General features: G+C 42.1%; 1 protein-coding gene across 3 annotated transcripts in view; it reads right to left on the reverse strand.

The window, feature by feature from the left end:
* Positions 1-24,231, reverse strand: part of robo1 (roundabout, axon guidance receptor, homolog 1 (Drosophila)) — a 1,485,956-nt gene that overhangs the window by 767,064 nt on the left and 694,661 nt on the right. Inside the window, exon 1 of one of the 3 annotated variants that reach the window (XM_051926300.1) lies at positions 4,905-5,124. The exons of the other annotated variants lie outside the window; for them this stretch is intronic. Within the exon in view, the coding sequence (XP_051782260.1) occupies positions 4,905-5,109 (205 nt within the window). The 5' untranslated portion in view covers positions 5,110-5,124. Of the gene's footprint in view, positions 1-4,904; positions 5,125-24,231 lie in introns of those variants that run through there. 3 annotated transcript variants of the gene reach the window in all.

Raw genomic sequence — 24,231 nt, forward strand, 5'->3', positions numbered from 1 at the left:
TGCTTCAGATTTATCCTGAGAGTAGTTAATTCAACTTGTACATTTTGTATACAGCATTTTCTGTTTTACACATTCAATAAAACTCTTGTCAGCAAAAAAGATCCTCAGTAGACAGTACAAGTGATTGAAATGGTAGTGTGCATGTCCAGCGCTTATGTGTGCCCGTACTAATAGTGGCATATTACTTGTCACAGATACTGCAATGACAAAATATTTAAAAAAATAAGATACAGTTGTGACTTTAAAAAATGTAGCTATATATTTATGGCTCGCCTGGTTGTCTGAAGCCTAAATGTCAGCCTCTCCTCATGAGCTCCTAGCTAGTGAAATGAGCTGCCCACCTCCATTTGGAATTCCAACATCCTCAGTGTGTTTAAAAAGTGTTTGAAGACTCTCTTGTTTGGTGAATTTCTGTCTGATATTAGCTGTTTGGTTTTTGTCACTTAGAAATTGCTCTTCACTTGTGACAGTCACTTTTGTAGATAGATAGATAGATAGATAGATAGATAGATAGATAGATAGATAGATAGATAGATAGATAGATAGATAGATAGATAGATAGATAGATAGATAGATAGATATGAAAGGCCTATATAATAGATAGATAGATAGATAGATAGATAGATAGATAGATAGATAGATAGATAGATAGATAGATAGATAGATAGATAGATACTTTATTAATCCCAATGGGAAATTCACAAATTCACCCTTGTCCTGTAACACTTGTTCCCAAACAGTCCCCCAGACTTATGTTTACTCAATTATGCTGACCTCTTTTTTAAGTCGCTTTAAATAAAAATGTCTGCTAAGCAAATAGATCTAAACGTAGTACTCTTACATTACTGTGTGTAACTTATTCCACATGTCTACTGTTCTCTGCAAGAAGAAATGGTTTCTAATGTTTATATAAAACGTGCCAGCAAAGCAGCGGGTCCAGATGGACTATCGCCACAACTGCTGAAGGCCTGTGCATTGGAGCTGGGGAGTCCTCTACAGCGCATCTTCAACCTGAGCCTGGAACAGGGGAGAGTCCCGAAGCTTTGGAAAACATCTTGCATCACCCCAGTCACAAAGATATCACGTCCTAGTGAGCTGAATGACTTCCGGCCTGTTGCTCTGACGTCACTTGTGATGAAGACCATGGAGCGGCTGGTGCTTCACCACCTGAGGCCACAGGTTCAACACGCCCTCGACCCTCTGCAGTTCACATATCAGGAGAAGGTGGGAGCGGAGGATGCCATCATCTATATGCTACACCGATCCCTCTCCCACTTGAACAGAGGCAGTGGTGCTGTAAGAATTATGTTTCTGGACTTCTCTAGTGCTTTCAACACCATCCAACCTCTGCTCCTTAGGGACAAGCTGACAGAGATGGGAGTAGATTCATACCTGGTGGCATGGATCGTGAACTACTAGGATGTTCTTCTTGATTTTTTGATTCTCTACTAAAGATCTAGCCATATCAGAGCATGAATCATTACACATTTCTATTACAATTGGGAATATTTAGACTTTAAACATTTAAATTGAAGCACATGTTTAAATAGTTCAAATATATGATGCAACTGTTCTTGTTTGTTATGTACTTCTACCTCAAATTGGACCAGCTTACATCAATTCAGATGTTTGTTTTCTAAAACAGCTAAAAGAGCTATGGCCCCTGGTTTGAGAACATCTCAATCCCCTGCAGTCTGCCTATCAGACACATATAGGTGAGGAGGATGCTCTTATCTACATGCTCCACAGAGTCTACTCCAACTTGGACAAAGCCGGTACCACAGTCACAATAATGTTCTTCGATTTTTCCAGTGCATTTAACATCATTGTGCCTTGTCTGCTGGGGAAAAAGCTCAAGGCTTTGCATTTTGATGCCCTTACATTCTCCTGGATCATGGGCTACCTGAGGGACTGTGTGTCAGAAATGGTGGTGTGTGACACTGGAGCACCTCAGGGACCTATCCTGTCATCCTTCCTGTTTACCTTCTACACAACAGACTTTCAGTGCAATAGCAGCACTTGCTACTTACAGCAGTTCTCAGATGACTCCTCCATCATTGACTGCACTACTAATGGAGATGAGTCAGGGTAGAGGAAGGTTGTGGGGGACATTGTCTTGTACTGCATGGACAATATACAGTATGGTAACTTTACATATAGTAAAGATGGGGTGGTGGACGTCCTGTGTGTCACAGAGCCTCTGAAACCAGTCACCATTTCGTTGCTGGGGGAAGGGGAGGTGGGCAGGGGAAGTTGTTAACATGGAAATAGTGCAGAAATACAGTTTACCTAGGGCTTTACATAAGCAAGAAATTAGACTGGTCTGACAACACGGTGGCACTGGACAAGCAAGACCACAGCAGAATGGACTTTCTAAGGAGACTCGGATCTTTGGATGTGTGCGGCAAGCTGCTGGAGATGTTCTACAAGTCAAAGTTCTACAAGTCAAGCCAGTGTGGTGTTCTACACTGTGATCTCCTGCGGAAACAACATGAGCTCAAAAGAAGCATAAAACCTGAACAAACGTATCAAGAAAGCCTGCTCCATCACAGGGTGAACCCTGGACACAATTTGAAGCTGTTCTGGAAAAGATGATGATGCCAGAATTGGATGTCATCATGAAAAATCCCCTCCATCCCCTTCAGGAGGCGCTCTCTTGGAGCACTTTTAACAGCAGGCTTATTACACCACTGTGTGCTAAGAAGTGTCTCTGGGGGTCTTTTCTGCCCATTGCTATCGAGCAATACATCCTCTAGATGTACTCATTAAGTTCATTTTGAAATCTGCAAATATACATTTAATTACTTTTATTTATAAATTGATTAATTGATTGATTGGCTGTATTAATGAATGAATGAATTAATTAATTTGCTGATTGATTGATTGGCTGTATTATACATGAGTTTAATTATTTTTATTTATTTACTGATTGGTTGATTGGCTGTATAATACATGTGTTTATTTATTTATTGATTGATTGTTTGGCTCTATTATACATTTGTTTATTTTTATTTATTTATTGATTGATTAATTGATTGTCTGGATGTATTATACATTTGTTTATTTTTATTGATTGATTTATTGATTGCCTCTATTATACATGCATTTATTTTTTTATTTATTGATTGATTGATTGGCTGTATTATACATGTGTTTATTTATTTATTTATTGATTGATTGGCTGTATTATACATGAGTTTAATTATTTCTATTTATTTATTGATTGGTTGATTGACTGTATAATACATGTGTTTATTTATTTATTGATTGATTGTTTGGCTCTATTACTGTATACATTTGTTTATTTTTATTGATGATTTATTGATAGGGTGTATTATACATGCATTTATTTCTTTTTATTTATTGATTAATTGATTGATTGGCTGTATTTTACATGCGTTTAATTATTTCTATTTATTTATTGATTGGCTGTATTATACATTTGTTTATTTTTATTTATTGATTGATTGATTGTTTGGCTGTATTATACATTTGTTTATTTTTATTGATTGATTGTTTGACTGTATTATACGTTTATTTTTATTGATTGATTGATTGATTGTTTGGCTGTATTATACATTTGTTTATTTTTATTTATTTATTGTTTGGCTGTATTACACATTTGTTTATTTTTATTGATTGATTGTTTGGCTCTATTATACATTTGTTTATTTTTATTGATGATTTATTGATAGGCTCTATTATACATGCATTTATTTATTTTTATTTATTGATTAATTGATTGATTGGCTGTATTTTACATGTGTTTAATTATTTCTATTTATTTATTGATTGGCTGTATTATACATTTGTTTATTTTTATTTATTGATTGATTGTTTGGCTGTATTATACATTTGTTTATTTTTATTTATTTATTGTTTGGCTGTATTACACATTTGTTTATTTTTATTGATTGATTGATTGGCTGTATTATACATTTGCTTATTTATTGATTGATTGTTTGGCTGTATTACACATTTGTTTATTTTTATTGATTGATTGTTTGGCTGTATTACACATTTGTTTATTTTTATTGATTGATTGTTTGGCTGTATTACACATTTGTTTATTTTTATTGATTGATTGATTGGCTGTATTATACATTTGCTTATTTATTGATTGATTGTTTGGCTGTATTACACATTTGTTTATTTTTATTGATTGATTGTTTGGCTGTATTACACATTTGTTTATTTTTATTGATTGATTGTTTGGCTGTATTACACATTTGTTTATTTTTATTGATTGATTGAATGAGTGTTTGGCTGTATTACACATTTGTTTATTTTTATTGATTGATTGATTGAGTCTGTGTTCTTCTGTATTCTTGTTTTTTATGTTTATGCTGCTGTATGCATCTGAATTTCCCCAGTGGGATTAATAAAGGGTATCTAATCTAATCTAATCTGATCTAGTTATGTGCTCATCAGCAGTGGACGAAAAGGGAAGCCTCTAAGCAACCTGATGAAAACGAATCGAAGCAAAACAAAATTGTATCAGTTGTCTTATCTTTCCGTGATCACATTATTGCAATCTTGAAAGTAAACTTAAAGCTTTGAGAAAAGTTTGTTTTAAACATTGTATAGAGTTTCTTAGAGTGTATTCATATTTTTGTCTTGTTCATGTTGGTTGCTGCAGAGTTTATAGTTTTTCCTCAAGAATACAAAAATACAGTCTTGAAATAATTTTACTGTCACAGACTTAGAAACATAAGCTATTAATAAAGTCGACATGTTGAATATATAACAATGCTGGCTAAGTCCACTCAAATAAACATGCACCTCAGTACTGAAACCTTACTTTACATAGTTTAAAAGTCAACTGCTAATAATTATAGGATTTTAGAGAGTCAGTCAGAATTGCCATTAAAATAAAATACCCATTTTAATCATGTACTACTTACGAACATGATGGAATTCACATTTATGGCCCTTGCTGCCAGAGACTTTTTGAGGCACAGGGATGAAGTGGTTCCCATTCGGCGGTAAATGGCTATGCTTGCACCAAAGCACTTGCAAACTTTGTGGCCCAAAACTGTGAAGTGTTTTACGAGAAGCATCAACTCCAAAGAAAACATGAAAGGACAAAGTGATGATCACAGCCCACATTTCAACTTATGGATCCTGCACATAGTTGCACGGCTGGGGAAACAGACTCCAGGCAGTCCTGGATACTATCTCCTTCAGCCACGTCTGCTCACTGCTGGCAGCTGGCTGCTTTGTAAGTGTAATCCCTTTGCGGCTTCTCAAAGAGAAAATCCGGCATTCTCTATGGGATCTCTAGGTCCCTAATATAAAGATGCAGGACCCTATTTCCTCAACCAACTGGCATTTCAATAGTCAAAGCAAGTTTAAGCAACATGCGAGGTTGGTTAGATAAAAAAAAAAAAAAATTGATGGAAGGCCCATAGAAACAGAAGGTTTTTCCAAAATAGATGTGCTGAAGTCTACATTTTTCCTCCTTGACTAATGCTGTTCAATGCCTTTCATTCACAACACTCTTTCTGGAAAAGGCATAAAGAAAGGAAACAGACAAAAGCCATTTTTTCTGTGTTTCCCTTGAGGGCCTATTAGCTTTGGTGTTTCTGCAGTGTTTTATTAAACAGACATTGCTCCATGGTGAATCTGATTAATAAAATAACTACAGAAAAGGGCCATTACAAACCTCACCTATGTTGCGTGTGAAGCATTGAAAATACACTTGGATACCAATGTATTCTAATCCTAGCATGCATACCGTCTGGGGAGCCTTTGTAAAAAATCCCAGGTGCCTGGGTTCAGGTCTTGGCCCTGCCACTAGCTGGATGGAGTTTGCGCATTCCCTCTGTTTTCACATTTTCAGGTCATTAATTTCAATTTAAGTATATTCAGAAAGTATGCAGAACCATTCACTTTCTTCATATTTTGTTATGTTGACACCTTCTGCTAAAATTCACTGTTTCACAACATCAAACAACATTCAGTACCCCGGAATAACAAAACAAAACCAGGATTTTAGGAATTTTTGCAAAATTATTATGAATAAAACATTAAAATATCACATTGACACAAGTTTGTTATAACTCTTGAAGTTTGGCTCAAGTGAATCCCATTCTATCGATCATCATCAAAATGTTTCCACACCCGGTTTGGAGTCCACCTGTCAATTCACTTGATTGTATACGAGGGGGTACCCAAAAATAACCGGAATCTGTACCTGGCGCACAATCTAGACTTAGTTCCGAATTTCTCTGCTAGGTGTAGCATGCTTACAGTATTTTATGACCGTCTGCCAAGCGCTGTTGCTCTGTATTCTTCGTATGGCATTCCGTGTCGGTTTTTCTTGGTGCTTATTAAACGTGTTCTGTGATTTTTGTGACAGGTGATCATAAAGAACAGCGAGTCTGCATTAAATTTTGTTTCTCTTAGGGGAAAACAGTTGCTGAAACTGTAGTGATGCTTGAAATTGCTTTTAAAGAGGAAGCTTTAAGTAAAACACAGGTCGACGAGTGGTTTTCGCGTTTCAAATGAGGGGAAATGTCACTTGAAGACCAACCAAGATCTGGCCGAACCTTCCACAATTAGGAATGACGAAAATCTTGAAAAAGTTCGCAATGCAATTTAAGGAGATCGTCATCAGACTATTGAAGAAATTTCTAAATTGCCTTGCATGTCTTGGAGTTCTAGCCACCTTCCCTACTTGCCTGATCTTGTTCTGTGTGACTTTTTCTTGTTCCTGCATATGAAAAAAGAATTAAAAGGAAAGCGGTTTTGTACCGTGGAGGAAGTCAAAGAAAAATCGTTGCAGGCCTTGGACAACGTTCCTCTTCCACAATTAAAAAAATGTTTCCACCAGTGGGAAAACCGTTGAGACAAGTGCATTTATTCACATGGAGAGTACTTTGAAGGAAAGGAAAGTTTCAGTATGTAAAAATTATGAAAACATTTTTTTTCAATTCTGGTTATTTTTGGGTACCCCCTTGTAATATTAGGAATGGCGCACCCCTGTCTACAGGAGGTCCCACAGTTGAACAAAAACCAAGTCATGAGGTCATGAGTTTTCTGCAGACCTTAGTGATAGGATTGTGTCGAAGAACAGGGTCCGTATTTATCAAGCGTCTCAGAGTAGGAAAACGGTCCTAACTGGCTCAAAATTCTCAGAGTGATGCCATTTTTATCCTATTCTTAATAGTAAGACTAAAAGCATTCTATCAACTTCCCTAAGGCAAAACTGTTCCTAACTTCACCGATTTTCAGAAGAGCTCATGAAGCTACCAGAACATGGCATTCAGGCAAAGATCATCACATACATCCCAGGAAAGGCTAATTGTCATTGGAAACGCTGAACAGCAATGAATTTGTAAAAAGATACTGATATGACAGAGATGGACTAATATTCATCGCAAATTTTGTACAAACCACAATTGTTCCACTTACGCAGAGAAGTCAATTCAATTATTCTCTAATGCAGTCACCCTGGTCAAACTAAAGATTTGGTACGTATCAAATGTATGTCCACTATCATTTCATAATTCCCCACCCTGTATTTTAAAATTTGTTTTGTAAATTATAGATCCGAAATGTAACTAACCAGGTTCTAACAGAGACATTAAGAGGTACTCTTGAAGGTGACTCAACACTGAATAAAATCAAGAAAGTGAAAAAATATGTGTAAAAAGATGATATTTAATAAACAATTAATGTACACTTGAGGTATGATTTAAAGGAGAAAATAAAAAACAGACTGAATAAAGGTAAAGCAACAGATTGTTTAGCCATCCTGATCTTACCACAAGTGAATCTCCCCCTCTCTGCGGGGGCGGCTCATCTGCTTATCGACCACCTTACTGTCATAAAACACTCCTCTGGACTTGTCTAGAATCGCTTCCTCCTGCCAACAAATTGTCCATTTTCTTTCTCTGCTCTTAAAGCCACACTCAGTTACTCTTTGTCAGAAGTCGTTTTTGAGGGTCGTGTGTGTAAATCACATCCATTATTACATCTGGTACACATTAAAAGCACATCTAAGGTCAAAATAAATCCCTAACTGCAGCAGAGTCACCTGTACAGATCAAACTTTAGTGGACTCAATTGTTACTCATTACTTCTTTGCCCACAGTCCTTAAAATGACAGATACCATAGGCCAGGCACTTACAAAGTCGGTCCTGGAGAGTCGTAGTCACTGCAGGTTTTTGTTCTCTCCCAGTTTCTTAATGAGAAGCCATTTATTGCTTTTGAAGCTCTTACTGCTTAAGCAACATTATTGTGCTTCATTTCAGTGGTCTGATCTGTTAAGAGTTCCAACCCTTATTTGTTAATTTTAGTCTTAAACATCTGCTTTCACTCTTTTTATTTGCTCCTTAACAGCAAACCAATGAAAATGACAAATAAACCAGCAGTTTCTAATTTGTCTCCAGTTATAACTGTGTGTATTTATTGTGAATTAGCTGGTTTAGTAAAATATTTGAATATAAAAGCTGAGAAAATACTAATCCACTTCAGACAACAAATCAACTGGATGGTATCCTTGGAAAAGATAAAAATCTATGATATAGGAATGACCTTGCATTCCACAAATGAAAACACTAACAACCCATAGATAAAAGATAAAATACCACTTCTGGTTAGCAGAAATAGCCCAAAAGTTGATAGAAATATAGGTTTTGTACCTAATACTTGTATGCAAAATTTGGTTGACCTAAGTGAAAGCGTACTCAAGTTATCGTATTTACACACACACACACACAAAGACACACAGACACAATTCCAAAATTGGTATTTTTGGACTTAGGGAGGTTTAAGATGTCAAGATTCATCAAAATCTCGACATCAAGTTTTTGGACGATTACAATTCTTTTCCTATAACTCGTATACGAGAACGTAATTAAAAAGGATCCATTATTGGCAAGGATTGGTTTCTAATTAAGCAATTGGTTTAGAACAAAAACCTGTAGCTATGACAGCCCTCCAGGACAAACTTTGGAGACCCCTGCCATAGATACCCTCAGCCTGTCAATTCCAGGGAGCATGGTCGACATTTTTCTATCCTAGGCCAAGTGTTCTCTAGTGGCTTGATGGTGTTGTCATCTCTAATTGTTTTTTTTTTTTTTTTGACATACTTTTCTAATATCCGAGGGGAAATTGCAAAAGGTTAGCCATTTTACAACAATTTTCAGGGTAAGGGTCTTGCTTCTGGAAGTAATGGAATTTGAACCGGCAACCTTCTAGATACCAGCTCAGGTCCTTAGCCACAGGGGCACCACAAATGCCATCCTCCTATTTGTAGTCCTCAACCCTGGCATCAAGTCAGGGAGTCAAGTCTTCCCATCTCATCTGTCTGTTCCTTTATATTGTGAGGCTCTATACCTGCATCTTGTCAACTATTAAGTATGGAGAGAGTGGTGCTAGTTCTTGCCTGCATTTGTTGCATTCACTAGGGTTCTCACTTCAAAATTTACCGTCTTCTGTATTTTTTTTTGTTTGTTTTTAGATAATGTAAAGTATTTATGTTACCATTGTTGTTGTTTCACTATTAACATGTGAAAGCAAAACTTATTAACTTTATTTAATGTCAATTAAATGTGCCATTAGGTATCTACACTTCTCCGCACTCCACCAGCTTCTGCCAGTTCATTGCTATTTTCAATGATTTAATGACCGATTGTAATATTTATGCAAGTGCACAAAAATGGAAGTGTAAATTGCTGCACTATAGTATTTTTGAATGTCCAACTTTGTTCTTCACAAACTTCACTTGCATTTAAAGATTTCATATTGTAGAAATCAATTCATCTAAAGTCAAATTATTTGACAGCATCCTTTACTCCACATTAACTTCTCTGCCATGTGGAACTTTTCTCAGTCGTCTCGCGTTCATGCACTTCTGACATTCCCCTGGCATTCCGTCTTTGCCACGTACTTGTTTCTTTAGCTGTTTGATCATCTCGTGCCACAGCTTTAGCTCTGGCGTGCCTTCTCTGTCATGTGACCCTTTTCTTCTGCTGTTTCATGCTCCCACGCCAGAGCCGTAGCATTAGGATTCATTCTCTGTCATCTGGCCCTTTTCTCAGTCGATTGACGTTCACACACCTTCGCCGTAGCATTAGTGTTTCTTCATGGCTGCCTATTCTACTTGTTGTTTGTTGCTTGGTGAATGGGTCAAGCATTTCTTGCACACTGAGAATTCCTCACTTTGGGAGTTTCATAGCCATCTCTGCTTCTGGGATCAGCTTTATAAAACTTGCAAATGCACAAAAATAGGCTTGAAATGTGTGTATAGAACTTCCCACGCAAACATCAGGATTTATAAAATAAAACTTGTTTGGAGAACATGAGTATATTTACATCCAATTTGACCCATCTGTACCCAACATTTCTGAGAAACTGGGAAATGGTGACTCCTTTGATCAATTAGGGAAATGCAGCCAAACCAGCTAAATAATAATTCAATAATAATTCATATTACTAAACTGTTATTATAATGTGCATTGACGTGACGAATATAATATTCTGTGTATACTTGCATTTAAGTTCTCCCTCGGATATAGTCAGGGCTTGATTTTACAGTATAATTTCTGGTATTTTATATTGTCGATCATATAAGTCAAATGTGGAAAACTCATGCTATTGGTCAAAGAAATTATGACATGCTAACACCCACCTGACTACGGTAATACCCAAACTATTCAAAAGCAACATTTGCACTGTGTTGTGTTTTTTGTATTTCACACCCTCATACACCTTAATCATAAGAGCATCCCTTATCTAAGATGGAGCATTCTATCAGAAGAAAATATGAAGCTAGTTTTAAATTAAAAGTCATTGAAGTGGTGAAAGAAATTGGTAATTGTGCTGCTGCAACAAAATTCAATGTGTCTGAGAAACTGATGCGAGAAGATGTAAAAAAAAAAAAATTGTCATATTTTTGAACAAGCGTATAAGTCGGGGTATGATTTTGTGATCGATTTTTCGAGTTTCAAGACCGACTTATATGTGAATATATACGATACCTCAAAAGTGATGTAAAGACTGTATTTTACTTTGCTTCTAAGAGGGCCAATGCTGCGTATTTGTACAGAAGTTCGTTTTTTTGTCAGTTTGTATCAGCTACCTGTTGTCACTTCTCAAGGAACTGGCAAGCAGGTCAGCATTATCTCAGCCAAGCTTCACTCCATCACATCTGTTATGCTGGAAGCTATTAACTGACTGGCAAGGCACTGCATCCAGTTTCAGTATGGTGTGGGTGAACACACATAAAACATAACATGCTGTTACCAACATCGAAAGGTAATTAGCAGCGGTGTCCGGTTTTCCTAACATAATCAGAGCATTTTCATGCATTAATAGAGCAAAAATTAACTGATACCAAGATAAGACTGACAATCATCTGGACTGGTCTGGCATAATGCTGCATAAAAAGGCATCTCTAATTACAGATGTCATTCGCAGATCAAAATCAGAGGGTGTAGATGTGCTTTTTTCCTCCTCCTGTTACATGCATACTCTGCTAGTGGCTAGCAATCTGCTTCAAGATTCAACATTTTTTTGCATTGCCGCACCTGGGCCACGTCCCCATTATATATCGTAGAAGCGCGAGTGCAGAAGGGGAGAAAAAGAGAAAAAGAAAGAAAGACGGAGGTTAAAGTAGGTAGATACGAGGCGAAGAGCAGGAGCGAGCGAGCGAGAGAGAGACGGCTCTCTCTAATAAGATGAGGCAGCTGGGAAGCGAGCCCTAGCGGGGTGTTTAGCCAGCACCCAGGGGCAGATGGATGGGATCACTCCTGCTGAGTTTTTCAGAGGAGCAGGAGTGACCACAATCGAGGACGGCTTGCTAAGGAAGGCAGCGGGAGTCAGAGGCTTGGGAGGTGGAAGCCCCAGTGTGAGCACCCTTATCACCTGAGTTTCAGGCTGGTGGAGCCATACGAAGCCAGGGGTCAGAAAGCTACCAGACTAGCAGTAGAAGGTGAGCTGCAGGTAGGGTGACTCTCCTAGTGCAGGGCCCGGATGAGAGAAACAGGGGAGCCGCCAGCTAAAGAAGGCACTGTTTTGTTTTTTTTAAAGGACTGCTTCCAGCCATTAACTTAATCTCATTTTAAAGGATTTATTTATTGGATTTTAACCTCCACTTTGGACCACTTGTTTTAATTGATTATTTATTTATGGACTTTTTGATTGCCTTCCCATGGGCTCACCACCTATGGGAGGGGCCAAGGAGGTCGGGTGCAGTGTGAGTTGGGTGGTGGCCGAAGGCGGGGACCTTGGCGGTCCGATCCTCGGCTACAGAAACTGGCTCTTGGGACGTGGAATGTCACCTCTCTGAAGGGGAAGGAGCCTGAGCTAGTGCGCGAAGTTGAGAGGTTCCGGCTAGATATAGTCGGACTCACCTCGACGCACAGCTTGGACTCTGGAACCAATCTCCTTGAGAGGGGCTGGACTCTCTACCACTCTGGAGTTGCCCCTGGTGAGAGGCGCCGAGCAGGTGTGGGTATACTTATTGCCCCCCAACTTGGAGCCTGTACATTGGGGTTTACCCCGGTGGACGAGAGGGTAGCCTCCCTTCGCCTTCGGGTGGGGGGACGGGTCCTAACTGTTGTTTGTGAGTATGCACCGAACAGTTCGGAGTACCCACCCTTTTTGGAGTCCCTGGAGGGGGTGCTAGAGGGCATACCTTCTGGGGACTCCCTCGTTCTGCTGGGAGACTTCAATGCTCACGTGGGCAATGACAGTGAGACCTGGAAGGGCGTGATTGGGAGGAATGGCCCCACTGATCTGAACCCGTGCTGTGTTTTGTTATTGGACTTCTGTGCTCGTCACGGATTGTCCATAACGAACACCATGTTCAAGCATAGGGGTGTTCATATGTGCACTTGGCACCAGGACACCCTAGGCCTCAGTTCGATGATCGACTTTGTGGTCGTGTCGTCGGACTTGCGGCCACATGTCTTGGACACTCGGGTGAAGAGAGGGGCGGAGCTGTCAACTGATCACCACCTGGTGGTGAGTTGGCTTCAATGGTGGGGGAGGATGCCGGTCAGGCGTGGTAGGCCCAAACGTGTTGTGAGGGTCTGCTGGGAACGTCTGGCAGAGCCCCCTGTCAGAAGTAGCTTCAACTCCCACCTCCGGCAGAACTTCGACCACATCCCGAGGGAGGTGGGGGACATTGAGTCCGAATGGGCCATGTTCCGTGCCTCTATTGTTGAGGCAGCTGACCGGAGCTGTGGCCGTAAGGTGGTCGGTGCCTGTCGTGGCGGCAATCCCCGAACCCGCTGGTGGACACTGGCGGTGAAGGATGCCGTCAAGCTGAAGAAGGAGTCCTACAGGACCCTTTTGTCCTGTGGGACCCCGGAGGCAGCTGATAGGTACCGGCAGGCCAAGCGGAATGCGGCTTTGGTGGTTGCTGAGGCAAAAACTCGGGCGTGGGAGGAGTTTGGGGAGGCCATGGAGAATGACTTTCGGACGGCTTCGAGGAGATTCTGGTCCACCATCCGGCGTCTCAGGAAGGGGAAGCAGTGCAGTGTCAACACTGTATATGGTGGGGATGGTGCGCTGCTGACCTTGACTCGGGATGTTGTGGGTCGGTGGGGGGAATACTTCGAAGACCTCCTCAATCCCATTAACATGCCTTCCAATGAGGAAGCAGAGCCTGGGGACTCAGAGGTGGGCTCCCCCATCTCTGGGACTGAGGTAACCGAGGTGGTCAAAAAACTCCTTGGTGGTAGGGCCCCGGGGGTGGATGAGATACGCCCGGAGTTCCTCAAGGCTCTGGATGTTGTAGGACTGTCTTGGCTGACACGCCTCTGCAAAATCGCATGGACATCAGGGACAGTGCCTCTGGATTGGCAGACCGGGGTGGTGGTCCCCCTCTTTAAGAAGGGGGATCGGAGGGTGTGTTCCAACTACAGAGGGATCACACTCCTCAGCCTCCCTGGAAAAGTCTATTCAGGGGTCCTGGAGAGGAGGGTCCGTCGGATAGTCGAGCCTCGGATTCAGGAGGAACAGTGTGGTTTTCGTCCTGGTCGCGGAACAGTGGACCAGCTCTATACCCTTAGCAGGGTCCTGGAGGGTGCATGGGAGTTTGCCCAACCAGTCTACATGTGTTTTGTGGACTTAGAAAAGGCATTCGACCGTGTCCCTCGGGGAATCCTGTGGGGGGTACTCCGAGAGTATGGGGTACCGGCCCCCCTGATAAGGGCTGTTCGGTCCCTGTACGATCGGTGCCAGAGCTTGGTCCGCATTGCCGGCAGTAAGTCGAACCCGTTTCCAGTGAGAGTTGGACTCCGCCAGGGCTGCCCTTTGTCACCGATTCTGTTCATAACTTTTATGGACAGAATTTCTAGGCGCAGCCAGGGTGTTGAGGGGGTCCAGTTTGGTGGGCTCAGGATTGGGTCACTGCTTTTTGCAGATGATGTTGTCCTGTTTGCTTCATCAGGCCGTGATCTTCAGCTCTCTCTGGATCGGTTCGCAGCCGAGTGTGAAGCGGCTGGGATGAGAATCAGCACCTCCAAATCCGAGACCATGGTCCTCAGCCGGAAAAGGGTGGAGTGCCCTCTCAGGGTTGGTAGCGAGATCCTGCCCCAAGTGGAGGAGTTCAAGTATCTCGGGGTCTTGTTCACGAGTGAGGGAAGAATGGAGCGTGAGATCGACAGGCGGATCGGTGCGGCATCCGCAGTAATGCGGGCATTGCATCGGTCTGTCGTGGTGAAAAAGGAGCTGAGCCGCAAGGTGAAGCTCTCAATTTACCAGTCGATCTATGTTCCTACCCTCACCTATGGTCATGAGCTATGGGTAGTGACCGAAAGAACGAGATCGCGAATACAAGCGGCTGAAATGAGTTTCCTCCGCAGGGTGTCTGGGCTTTCCCTTAAAGATAGGGTGAGAAGCTCAGTCATCCGGGAGGGGCTCAGAGTAGAGCCGCTGCTCCTCCGCATCGAGAGGAGTCAGATGAGGTGGCTCGGGCATCTGATCAGGATGCCTCCTGGACGCCTCCCTGGTGAGGTGTTCCGGGCACGTCCAACCGGGAGGAGGCCCCGGGGAAGACCCAGGACACGCTGGAGGGACTATGTCTCTCGACTGGCCTGGGAACGCCTTGGGATTCTCCCGGAAGAGCTAGAAGAAGTGGCCGGGGAGAGGGAAGTCTGGGCATCTCTGCTCAAGCTGCTGCCCCCGCGACCCGACCTCGGATAAGCGGGAGACAATGGATGGATGGATGGATGGACTTTTTGATTGCACTGCACTATTTATTTTAACACGTTTTGCTTTGACTGTTTTCAAAAGCACTTCTGCACTTTGCACCTTCCTCATGCTTTGTTTGGTGTTCTCGTTGTCCAGCTCATCCGGTTACATTACCGTCAGTGTTGGGTTCAAGAAACTCGACAAAAGGAAGAGGGAGTGTGAAGCAGAACCAGCATCGTCACGGGGGAAGAAGCGGGCATTTTAGATTTGGCAAAAATTTCAATGACCTGTTTTTGAACGGATCTCGACGTTTTACGATTGTAGGGTAATCGGAGCTCCACTCACATTGCAATAAGGTCACCTGGTGAGAATGAAATTGCTTTTGTTAACCGTGAGCAGTGACATTCCATTGATTCACATTGAACTCATCTGTGATGCCAAGATGAAACTGACAAATGTTGTGACCCAGTGGCCTGGGTCAATGCCTGATTCACTTATTTTGAGCAAAGTAGCTTTGTCAGACGTAATGGTGCTGTCGTGGGGGCTGGCTTGCTGGTAATTACCTGGCCGAACCCTCTGTTTTTCAATTGGCCTGTGCTATTCAATGTAACAGCAGTCATTATATGTACTTTACAACTTTTCCTAACATCCAGAATGCAGAGAAGAGGAGTTAAAATGCTGCACATGATCTTGTACACTCAGGTGCAGATCACAGTCAGATACACTTGAATGCATCAGAAAGGGAGGCTGCTATACCAGCCAATGAAGCACTGCAGCATCTTAAAAATAATGAAAAAAATTATTATAGTAAAAGACACATTGCCAATAATTTCCCCTCAAAACACTCCCCCTCGCTTTTAACACACTTATCCTATTGTTCTTGTGCATCAATCAATATCCAGCATCAGGGTGATGATGATTGTGTTTTTTCACCTTAATGGAATTGTACAAGCTGAGTTTGTAACCTGGAACTATGAATATTATTAGGGCTTATTAGTTCGTTTAAAAAGTGCGTAGAAAACGACCTGAGAAATGGGCAAACGGTTTCATCCTCCATCATGATAATACACTGTATCACACATCGTTTCTGTTACGGCAATTTCTGTCAAATAAAAATATTACGGTGTGTCCTCATCTACCTTATGCACCGGATCTGGCACCGCACGACTTCTAGCTCTTCCCCAAAGTCAAAATGACCATGAAAGGTAAATGTTTTGAATCGATTCAGGACGTCGAGGCAGCCATGAGAGTGCAACTATAAAGACACTCACAAAAGAGGACTTCCAGAACCGCTTCAGAAAGTGGCAAGAACAATAGGATAAGTGTGCTTGAAGCAAGGGGGAGTATTTTGAGGGGGATTAATGACAATGTGTCTTTTACAGTAATAATTTATTTTTAATTTAAACATTCATCATAGCTCCGGTTTCCTCCCACAGTCCAAAGACATGCAGGTTAGGTGGATTGGCGATTCTAAATTGGCCCTAGTGTGTGCTTGGTGTGTGGGTGTGTTTGTGTGTGTCCTGCGGTGGGTTGGCACCCTGCCCGGGATTGGTTCCTGCCTTGTGCCCTGTGTTGGCTGGGATTGGCTCCAGCAGACCCCCGTGACCCTGTGTTCGGATTCAGCGGGTTGGAAAATGGATGGATGGATGGATGGATGGACATTCATCATAGCTCCGGTTTCCTCCCACAGTCCAAAGACATGCAGGTTAGGTGGATTGGCGATTCTAAATTGGCCCTAGTGTGTGCTTGGTGTGTGGGTGTGTTTGTGTGTGTCCTGCGGTGGGTTGGCACCCTGCCCAGGATTGTTTCCTGCCTTGTGCCCTGTGTTGGCTGGGATTGGCTCCAGCAGACCCCCGTGACCCTGTGTTCGGATTCAGCGGGTTAGAAAATGGATGGATGGACATTCATCATAGTCCTCACAGGTGGCGCAGTGGTAGTGCTGCTGCTTTGCAGTAAGGAGACTGTGGAAGATTGTGGCTGCGGGGGGTTGGTACCCTGCCAGGGATTGGTTCCTGCCTTGTGCCCTGTGTTGGCTGGGATTGGCTCCAGCAGAACCCCGTGACCCTGTGTTAGGATTTAGCGGGTTGGAAAATGGATGGATGGACATTCATCATATTTTTTACTCACACCTTATATTTCACTGTGCTTCAAAATTATACCACAAACAACACATTTTAACAGTATGTACGGTATTAGGATTATTTTTGTTATTATTATTATTTGTCTCACTATTATACTTTGTACTTTTAGTGTTTTGCATGTTTTACAGTAGAAAGATCAGATTTAATAAATATGGAACTTTTCAAGCCAAAAAATACAGCTCTTTTTACATGTTCTTTTGAGAAAAAAATGTAACGCTAAGGGGGCTACCACGGGAGAGATTTGTTCCTCTCAGATTGGATACGTTCTGTCTGATACTGAGAATATGAACCAATTTCACAGGCAAAATTCTTAATTGTGCAATCAATGAATAGCACTTTAATGTGTGCACACGGCGGCAATCAAGGCTCTTGACTTTAATGCAGGTGGGCATTTTTATCACTTGTTAAACTGCTGATAATAAATGTTCTGAATGTGATAGTAGTCTTAGTAGGTACCTTCTGGTGCGTTCATAAGAGACTGATAGGAACTGATAATGCTCATCCTGTCGTTGATAATCGAGTGGGACCTCCTGAAACCCAGAATATGGCTATTTACTGAAATGTTTGAGGTAGCAGTAAAAATTTGTTTTGGCTAACATGATATGAGGCTACTTCTGAGCACTTCAAGTTTATTTATTGTTTGATTTTTGATAACAATAATGTACTCAGAATACGAGATAACATATTAGCCATTAATATAAAAACTGGTAGTCATAGGGGACATTAAGAAATACCACAGTATCAGGCGTATTCATTTTGTACCCATAAACCGTATTGACATGCATGAGCGGTTTTTTCCAAGAGGCAGCACTAATGGCAAATGTATTGATTAGTTTATTTGTAACAAAAAGAGAGTTCAGCCTCCATTGAAAACAGTTCCCACAGTCGCCATGAAAGGTAATCGCTATCTTGGTCATCCAGTCTGTTAAAAAAAAAAAAAAAGCCCCCACGAAAGTATTCGCTGCTGTTTGCACACAGAAGGAGGGGAGGGCAGCGTAGGGAGGCAATAAGAAACTTGTGGCTGGAAAGAGATAGATCAGTGAATGCACAATGCTCACCTTTGTCTGCAGTTTAGGCTTCTGTTTCAGGAGCAGGCCACTTAATCCATTCAACCTCAGACCCCCCCCCCCAGCCTCCCCTCAGCACCCAGCTCTGCCTTGTTTGCCCTGGGGATTGGAACTGCTTTAATGCTGTCTTCATTGTGAGTCTGTGAACTGTAGAAGATGTGTTGGTAACAAGTTTCTTTGGTCCTGCTTCAATGGGGGTTTGCAGTGGAGAAAGGTTGTGCCCAACTAACCAGCACAAAGAAAAGCTGTAACTGTTTAAACTGGCCTCTATAAAGCCCCCCAGTGCGGACTTCTTCTATACTTTATAATTGCTTTCTTAATGAATTCTAGGCATTTTTTTTCTTCATAATAACACAAATAATAATAGCAACTATTGAAGAGCTTAGTGCTGCTCCCTCATAGCCCTAGAGTCTCTGGTGGAAATGCTTGCTTATCCACTGCATGGAGACTGCGAATGTCCTACTTGTGTCATAAGAACATAAGAAATCTGACAAACAAGGGGAGAATATATATCAAGCTCATTTGTTTAGCTAATGGCTAAGCTGTCCCAATATCTTAACCAGATCCTTCTTAAAGGTTGCCAAGGTCTCTTCTTCAACTACATTCTTCAAAATACTGGTTCTTTAATAGCATTTTATGGTTCTTTACTGGGTTTTATAGGTCCTCATGGCTTGACAAAACACCATTTCATTCTGGGAAAAATTATTTGTATATGAAATTAGTAATTTGTGCTTTGAAAAAACTTCCTAATATGTATATACAGGTAAAATTATATTACAACGAATATCTTTTGTCACACACATGCGCATGGGAGGCAGCTAAAGGGCTTGAGTAAGGGCAGTTTTTACCTGCATTTTTATTACTCTTTAATTTAATATTGTTTTTTGTATCAGTTTGCTGCTGCTGGAGTATGTGAATTTCCCTTTGGGATTAATAAAGTATCTATCTATCTATCTATCTATCTATCTATCTATCTATCTATCTATCTATCTATCTATCTATCTATCTATCTATCTATCTATCTATCTATCCATTTTCCAACCTGCTGAATCTGAACACAGGGTCACGGGGGTCTGCCAGAGCCAATCCCAGCCAACACAGGGCACAAGGCAGGAACCAATCCCAGGCAGGGTGCCAATCCACCGCAGGGCACACACAAACACACCCACACACCAAGCCCAATTCAGAATCGCCAATCCACCTAACCTGCATGTCTTTGGACTGTGGGAGGAAACCAGAGTGCCCGGAGGAAACCCACGCAGACACGGGGAGAACATGCAAACTCCACACAGGGAGGACCCGGGAAGCGAACCCAGGTCCCCAGGTCTCCCAACTGCGAGGCAGCAGCGCTACCCACTGCGCCACCGTGTCGCCATCTATCTATCTATCTATCTATCTATCTATCTATCTATCTATCTATCTATCTATCTATCTATCTATCTATCTATCTATCTATCTATCTAGTTCCGAGGCATACCAGGATGTGGCAGAATGCACTGACTCTTTTTCTCCCTTTCCTGTAGACCATTCCCGGGAAATTCTACCTGGCTCTCTTGACGTCACGTTCGGGACCGAGCCTATGGAAGGACACCTTGACGGCTCCGGTCCCTGTGATGTCACGTCTGGGCTTGAACCAATGGCTGAAGACCGTCATGAGCCCGACCCCTATGATCTCACTTCCTGTCTTCCCCTTTAAAAGCCTGCACCTTTTCCTTATTCCCTCAGTTCTGTTTTAGACTCAGTTATGTGTACATTAGTGCCGTATTCATTTAAAAAACTTTTGCAGCCAGGAAACCAATTATATGGGTGGCTGCCCCAAACCTTTCTATGATTTCGTGTCGAGTTTGTGACGCTTTACAACGAAATTTTCATTACAACTAAGTATTTTTATGGTCCCAACAGTTTCCCCATATGATACGAGTCTATAGAAATCTCATTACTACGAAGTACATTCAGCAGATATTTATGTATTTATATATATAGGGCGGCACAGTGGTGCAGTGGGTAGTGCTGCTGCCTCGCAGTTGGGAGACCTGGCGACCTGGGTTCACTTCCCGGGTCCTCCCTGCGTGGAGTTTCCATGTTCTCCCCGTGTCTGCGTGGGTTTCCTCCAGGCACTCCGGTTTCCTCCCACAGTCCAAAGACATGCAGGTTAGGTGGATTGGCGATTCTAAATTGGCCCTAGTGTGTGCTTGGTGTGTGGGTGTGTTTGTGTGTGTCCTGCGGTGGGTTGGCACCCTGCCCAGGATTGGTTCCTGCCTTGTGCCCTGTGTTGGCTGGGATTGGCTCCAGCAGACCCCCGTGACCCTGTGTTCAGATTTAGCGGGTTGGAAAATGGATGGATGGATGGATATATATATATATATATATATATATATATATATATATATATATATATATATATATACCAGTAAAATTCCATTACAATGAACTTCCAGGGACCTAAAAAATATAATTTGTTGTAATGAGATTCTGTATTTGTCACTATAGTGCTTTCTTTAACTTGCATCCAGGCATCTGAAATCATTTCAATAGCTTCTTTCATGTTAATTTTAATCTTCTCCTGTGTACAAGTTATGCTGACAGAATTTTTCTCAGCATTTCCTTGTGATAATATACTTTCAGGGTGCGAATGATGCCCAAATCCAATGGCTGAAGCACTGCTGTGCAATTGGGTGGGAGGAATTCAATGCGAACATTATCTAAATGTGGAAGCATGTTGTGGGCAGTACAGTTATCAATCATCATCCTTTTCTTTTTCTTCATATTATGAGGTTTTTTAACTCTTTTGGGATTCATCCCCAACCCCCCCCACCCAACGGGAACGACACGATGAAGTGCATCCTGAAGCACGATTGCCACGTCTGTGTAAGATTGTTTGTCTGTTGCCGGAGCAGGGCAAAAGCAGGTTCACAGCAGTGCAGTGAGGCTTCACAGAAGCAAATCCTAAAAGATTGTGGTTGCACTATAAGTCCCTGTCTTACACCCAAAAACACGAGGCTGAGTCTCAGTACTTTAGCAAAACCAGCTTTATTCAGCTTGAAACAGGAACAGCCCGGTTATTCATTGTAGCAGGATCTGCCACTCTCCTATACACGGACACAGCAGTCAGGCAGGATCGTGGCATGGTTAGTGACCAAGTAATCCTGTTCCCTGCATTTACAATGTTCCTTGCATCACCGATCGAGATCTTTTCTGTTTGCTTTGGCAAAGAGACGCAGCAGATCTGTAAGCCTGCTGTTGCCCCAGCAACATATAAACAGTCTTCCACAGACGTGGTGATCGCACTTCGGGACCCTCTTCGGCTTGTTGTCCAGTTGGGGGAGGTCACAAGAGAGTTTAGAAACCTCACATTTTCATGAATGAGTGCCGCATTAATAGGAATGTCTCTTGAATGAGCATCATTTAACCACATTAAAATGGCTTTTTTGACGTCTTCAAATGCAGTAGTTCGCATACATTTGCAACCCGAGATTTTTCTTCTTTCAAGAAAGTTGACAGTGTCGATGGAGAAATTTCTAATTCACTGACAACGTCTTTTTTCTTTTTGTCGCAATCGAGAGGTACAAAAATTTAAAGTTTTTTTTTATAATATAAACTGTTTTCATTTTTTATGTCTGCCATTTCTATAGGAGGATGACAATGAGTTAAATTCCAATGGATGTTTTTGAAATGTTGACGAGCAATAAGCAAAAGGTATGAAAACCACTGCAAACAAAAACAGCAAAAAAACAGTATGAGCAAAGTTCGAACAAAGACGATTTGTTTTTACAATGTTTCTGTTTGAGGATCGTTGTGCACAACTTAGCTGCGACCAGAGAACTAACTGCTCTGTGGATGATTCATTCAGGCATTTCAAGGTCACTTCATTGTAATGAAAATATCTGCTGAATGTACTTCGTAGTAATGAGATTTCTATAGACTCGTGTCATATGGGGAAACTGTTGGGACCATAAAAATACTTAGTTGTAATGAAAATTTCGTTGTAAAGTGTCACAAACTTGACACAAAGTCATAGAAAGGTTTGGGGTAGCCACCCATATAATTGGTTTCCTGGCTGCAAAAGTTTTTTAAATGAATACGGCACTGATGTGCACATAACTGAGTCTAAAACAGAACTGAGGGAATAAGGAAAAGGTGCAGGCTTTTAAAGGGGAAGACAGGAATGAGATCATAGGGGTCGGGCTCATGACGGTCTTCAGCCATTGGTTCGAGCCCAGACGTGACATCACAGGGACCGGAGCCGGCAAGGTCTCCTTCCATAGGCTCGGTCCCGAAAGTGACGTCAAGAGAGCCAGGTGGAATTTCCTGGGAATGGTCTACAGGAAAGGGAGAAAAAGAGTCAGTGCATTCTGCCACATCCTGGTATGCCTCGGAACTAGATAGATAGATAGATAGATAGATAGATAGATAGATAGATAGATAGATAGATAGATAGATAGATAGATAGATAGATAGATCTCTATATATATATAGATTTATATATATATATATATATATATATATTGTCATAGCCAGCCCAGACACAGACAGGCGGACACGTTGACGTCACCCACAACACGTTTATTATACATTTTACAAAGTTAAGTGCACCACAAAATCTCCAAAAGTCCCCAAAGTCCTGGCCAACACAATGCCTTATCTCCTTACATCAGGCCGCCTCCTTGCCTCCTCCAGAGACCTCGTCCTCTTCCACCCGACTATAGCCAACGTATGAAGGGAGGCAGCTCCTTTTATATTCCCCGGGATGTGCTCCAGTCCAGCAATCTTCCACCGACACGCCCCAGTGCCGGCTGCATCCCCGGAAGCACTCTGGGTGTCCCTGCTTCTCTTCCCCCCAGCACTTCATGGTATGGTGGAAATGCTGAGGTCCAGGGCTCCCAAGGCATCCAGGCACCCCCTGGCGGTGACCACGGGCCCCTAGAGGGATGAGCTTCCATGCTGTGTACCCGTGGCCCCCAAAGAAACCAGGGTGGTCGCCCCCACGTGGTCTGAGGAGGGCGTGAACCCTCTTCCGGTCCTCCTGGGCGTCCCGGCCGAGTTGCCCCCCCCCAGCCATCTGCGACAATATATATATATATATATATATATATATATATATATTGTGGCAGATGACCAGGGACCTTGACCGGGAGAGGGGCAATATCTTCCCCGGGACAAAAGAGGGCAGTCCCCCTGGAATGCATCAAGGCCACGGACTTGGAGCTTGGAAGTTCAACCCTGTTCGGGACTGTGAGCCACCGCCACCTGGTGTGGTGGAAGTGCTGTAGGAAAATCATCATGGTGCACCCGGAGCACATCCGGGTGCACCATAAAAGGTGCCGCCTCACTTCATTCGGGAAGCTAGAGTTGGGAGGCAGAGGATGGAGCATGCAAGGAGAGGAGTAGAGGAGGCAGAAGAACAGAGAAGAAGAAGACAGAGAATAAAGGCAAAAGAAAGGACTGAGTAATTGTGTTGTGTGCTAAAAAGGAGCAAAATAAATATGTATCTTTTGGGACATTGTGAGTCTGAGTCTGTCTGTGTCGAGGCTGATTCTCCACTATATATATATATATATATATATATATATATATATATATATATATATATATATATATATATATATATATATACTAGCTGCGTAATTCCGTACTGTAAAAAGCCTGGGGTCCCAGAAACTATTAAAATCGACAGAAAATAAATTGAAATGTAGAGTCAGGGTCAGTTATTTGTGACCATTTTTTTTTGTTTCACTGCCCATACTTATAAGATGGACTAGTATCCCATCCATAGCCAATTCCTGCTTTGTGCCCAATGCTGCTGATGTTGGTTCTGGCCTCCATGACCCTGCCTTGGATTAGGATGGCTTAAAATTGTATGTTATATAATCAT

The sequence above is a fragment of the Erpetoichthys calabaricus genome, chromosome 4, assembly GCF_900747795.2.
Source record: "Erpetoichthys calabaricus chromosome 4, fErpCal1.3, whole genome shotgun sequence".
NCBI classification, from domain to species: domain Eukaryota; kingdom Metazoa; phylum Chordata; class Cladistia; order Polypteriformes; family Polypteridae; genus Erpetoichthys; species Erpetoichthys calabaricus.